Source organism: Salvelinus namaycush, chromosome 20, assembly GCF_016432855.1.
Source record: "Salvelinus namaycush isolate Seneca chromosome 20, SaNama_1.0, whole genome shotgun sequence".
Taxonomy (NCBI): domain Eukaryota; kingdom Metazoa; phylum Chordata; class Actinopteri; order Salmoniformes; family Salmonidae; genus Salvelinus; species Salvelinus namaycush.
In genome coordinates this window covers 33072139-33076304 of record NC_052326.1, presented here as the reverse complement: position 1 = coordinate 33076304, position 4166 = coordinate 33072139, and the positions used below count along the sequence as shown (strand labels likewise).

General features: G+C 40.6%; 1 protein-coding gene across 1 annotated transcript; it reads left to right on the top strand.

Annotated features, from left to right (window-relative positions):
- The first annotated feature begins 246 nt into the window (after positions 1-246).
- Positions 247-2326, top strand: LOC120064585 (homeobox protein Hox-C9a-like). The gene is made up of 2 exons (XM_039015178.1): positions 247-790; positions 2082-2326. Exons 1-2 carry the CDS (start codon positions 250-252, stop codon positions 2324-2326), a joined length of 786 nt encoding a protein of 261 aa, XP_038871106.1. The 5' UTR covers positions 247-249.
- The last annotated feature ends 1840 nt before the right edge of the window (positions 2327-4166 follow it).

Here is a 4166-nt window from a genome sequence, read left to right as displayed (position 1 = left end):
AATATCCTTCTTGTACATAAATAGCATTCAAAGGTCTGAGGTACACACACCCCTGACCTGTGACTGCTTGCGCATTAATCCACTGTAACATTTTGGGGTAAACATAATCACGTGTTCAACAGTGGCCAACGAGAGTCAAAGACCCCGGGATAAATAATTACCTGCCTTGATTGTTCTAGGGGTAAAATAAAAGTACGCATACACTCCATATAATAATCTGATGCATGTAAAAGAGACCAGAGCATCGCCATGTCGACCACGGGTCCCATACGCAATTATTATGTGGATTCTTTGATAAACCATGAGAGCGAGGATGTGCTGGCGTCGCGGTTCTCAGCCCCAGAGCTTCTCCCCATCCGCTCGCGTCAGACGACAGTAGTACCAGAGTGCTCCGATTATCCCTCCTGCAGTTTTGCGCCGAAACCTTCTGTCGTTACCTCCTCCTGGGGCCCAGTTCACTCCCAATCCTCAGTGGTCTACCACCCATACACCCACCAACCTCACGCTGGAACGGACTCGAGGTATGTTCGCTCATGGCTGGAGCCCATATCTGGAACAGTATCCTTTCCAGGCTACCCGGCTAACTGCAGACACTACGGACTCAAACCCAATGGTTTCCCTCAGCCCAGTGCCAGAGACTGCATCACCTCCAACAGTCGCGGATACCCAGACTATTTCTACAACACCTGCGTGGACATCCGAGACAAGGCCCAGCAGATCGTCCCTTCTCCAGCGTCGGAGGTTTTGGCTTCCGGGAAGCACAAAGACGACAAGACAGAATTCGACCCAAGTAAGTGGAAGCCATGCCAGTCTATAAACGGGTATAGGAGTCGTGTGTGTGTGTGAGGTGGCGGTGTTTGTCATCCATGGGGTTTTTGCTCGTGGTTGTTGTCCCGCTATAAAACGAAATGGTCGTCTCTTTTCTCTTCCCTTTGAACAAGAGGGGAACTGGATGGGCTGTTAGACAGTGTTAGCCAGGACAAACGCCAATCCCCTTAAGGTTGTAAAATATGAATTAGCTATAAAACAGCTATACAATGGGGAAATTGGAAGCAAGCTTTTCATTGGCGAGATCAGATTCTCTAGTAAATTCCACTCCACTGTCTTCTTACATGGCCAAAACTTGTGCCTAAAAGCATTTTTTGTGCGTAAAAGCATATTTTATTTTACTTATCGAGACATTTGATGTTGTATAATTTATACACAAGAGGTGTGGCCTTATATAGGCTTTGTGTTATAGTGGATTATTATTATTTTATTATTTGTTATTATAGCCTTCGATTTAAATGCACACCCAGAAGCCTAAAATCAACCAACAAGCTAATTCACATGATCCATGTTTACAGAAAAGTTTGCAGAAACCACCAAGAGTCACCATGGTTTTTATCTGCAGTATGATTATAATGGCTAATTTCATTTCATTCAATGTAAACCTATACTTATTTATTGCCCCGTGTTATTTAGTCAATAATGGCTGATTTTTCACGTGATTATTCAACTTTTTGCTACAACCGAAGCCGAGCCAATCACAAAACATAACTTTGCTCAAATACAGCCTATTCAGCAAGGACCAAAACCATTGATATGGAAGTTTCTTCATATCAGTACTTATAAAAACATGACAACACCGAGCTAACGCCCTACAATAAACACAGAAAATAATATTTTAGGCCACAACAGGAATACCAGGGTGAAATGCATCTAGCTGGCTCGGTTGCAGACCTGCGGAGACTTGAAGTTAAAGGCTTTTAAAATATTTTATGGGCCAATAAAGCAAACGGGTGCACTCACAATTTTATGACTCGGTCCTTTTCTAGCACTGTTGAAGATGGATCATGTCTATAAGAGAGATGATTATTTATAATTATTAAGGAAAACATTGATGACGCATTTGACAATGTACATGGATTATATTGAACCAAAGACTTATTCCCCCCAAAAATGTATAAGAGAGTAGGCCTGCTCTCCGTTTGGTCTGTTGTTTGTCGAAGTGTTTATGATAATGATTTTGAGTTATACACTGGAAAAGGTCAGCAAAAGTGCTCAATGTATTTACTTTTTTCTGATTTATAATTTTACAGGCAACCCGGTGGCGAATTGGATACACGCTCGTTCAACGAGGAAGAAACGGTGTCCTTATACAAAATATCAGACTCTCGAACTCGAAAAAGAGTTTTTGTTCAATATGTACCTTACCAGGGACCGTCGATATGAGGTCGCTCGGGTTCTTAATTTGACTGAGAGACAGGTCAAAATTTGGTTCCAGAATCGGCGAATGAAGATGAAGAAAATGAATAAAGAGAAGACAGAAAGCAATGAGCAGTAACGTGCTGTATGGTCAAATTGACTTGTACACGTTCAGAAAAATGTCACTCGTGTTCTCTCCTCTCCAATGGTCTCTCCTCTTGAGAGCTACTGTTTTCCTTTTAGATCTGATATAATTGACATCTATAGGCCTATTCTTGACAAAGTAGCACATTGCAAATTGGGGCCACGTCTCTCTGTGACAGTATGCAGCTTGTTTTGACTATTTATCCTTTATTACTGCTTCATAGTCAAGACACGAATAGGACATTAGTAAAGAAATGTATTGGGTCAAGTTGGATAACTGTGTATAACAAAACCTGTGTATTTTTGTAGATGTTACATCTTTGGCCTACTCAAGTTTAAATGAATGTTTTGTACACGAAGTACATGGAACGAGTGTCTTGTGTTTCGTCTAGGCCTATGTGGATATAGATTTTGTTGTATGGTTTTTATATTATTTTCTCTCGACGCTACAAGTTTACGTTATACTGCAGATTGTGCTCATCTTTCTATCCGAAATAATCTCCTTTCCTGTCTTTGTTGGGTCATTATTAAAACGTTAGAACCTTACCTTTATCATAAATATTAACACTTGCAAAAATGACATTCTGAGATGGCTTGACAAGACAGTAGGGTACAAAAATATAATTCGCAGTTGTTGTTGGGATATTAGTAATTCAACAATTCCAATAGGCTACAGACTAGCATTAGATACGGACTACTCCTTATTGAAAGCAGATGTGTCTTTTAACTCATTAATCTTCTTTTTCTATTTCCTTTTATAAAGGACGTTTCCTGACCACTTCCAGCCGCTGTGTTTTCTGAAATGTGAATGGTTCTGGGGGAAATAAGGTCACATTTGAGGCCTTGTGTAAACGCATTGCATCGCGTTGTTTACATTATACGTGTTATCCAATCATAATCATTTAAGATTATTGTAACTACTGTATTTCAAGGAAAAGCTTTAGGGTATTATTCTGACACTGAAACGTTTTCAGTCCGTAATCTGTCCAGGCCTGGCCATATTTCTAATTGGTGGTCATTTAACAAAACATGCCACACATAATAACTTGATTATTGCGATTCGGTATAACGGAGGTGGGCATTGAGAGTGCATTTCGTGCAACAATGTGGCATAGGCCTATCTCAACGTAGGCCTATCCGTGCGTAGTTCTAAACAACGTCGGCTAGTTTACCACGTGAGGTGTTTTATAGTTTTTACTTAGCCTTCTTGTAGCCTAGACACTCCACTATTTTATAATACAAAATGTCGTCTATATGAGTGTTAACACTGGGCACACACTGGTTGAATCAACGTTATTTCCACGGCATTTCAATGAATTTACGTCGAACCAACGTGGAATAGACTTTGAATTGATGTATTTTCCCAGTGTGTTGTTTCCATATCATAAATCGCGAATATAGGGCCTAGGCTACACATTGTTGACGTTACGAAATAATTTGTAATAGACTAATGCAAACTTTCGGTCACTGATTTGAGGCTGTTGTGAGCCGAGCAGTGCGCTATATTATTTTGGTCTAGCTGAGTTGGTGCTCTATGTTGTATTTTAGATGGGTCATGCTGGCCATGTGTCGTGGGTATGTAACCCACAGCAAACGGCGATACAAGTGTTCCCCTGTGTCATGGTGCTATTTTTTGGACACCCTCTGGACGCCACACTAATTTGCCGCGTAATCTTTTGCATCTTTTAGCCGATCAGTTCATTTGAGGTGTGTGAAGTATCTTTTCTGGCGTTTATTTTTCTTTCTTGGTCGCTGAACTAAATACGCTTTCCCTTAAGTGTCAAAAACAATACTGACAGGATGCAGAGATTTTAGAGCCCAATATAGTTGAACAT

Coding starts and splice junctions, on each gene's coding strand:
- LOC120064585 (XM_039015178.1), top strand. CDS start 250: ATGTCGACCACGGGTCCCATACGCAATTATTATGTGGATTCTTTGATA. Junction 791..2,081: donor CAAGACAGAATTCGACCCAA/GTAAGTGGAAGC, acceptor ATAATTTTACAG/GCAACCCGGTGGCGAATTGG.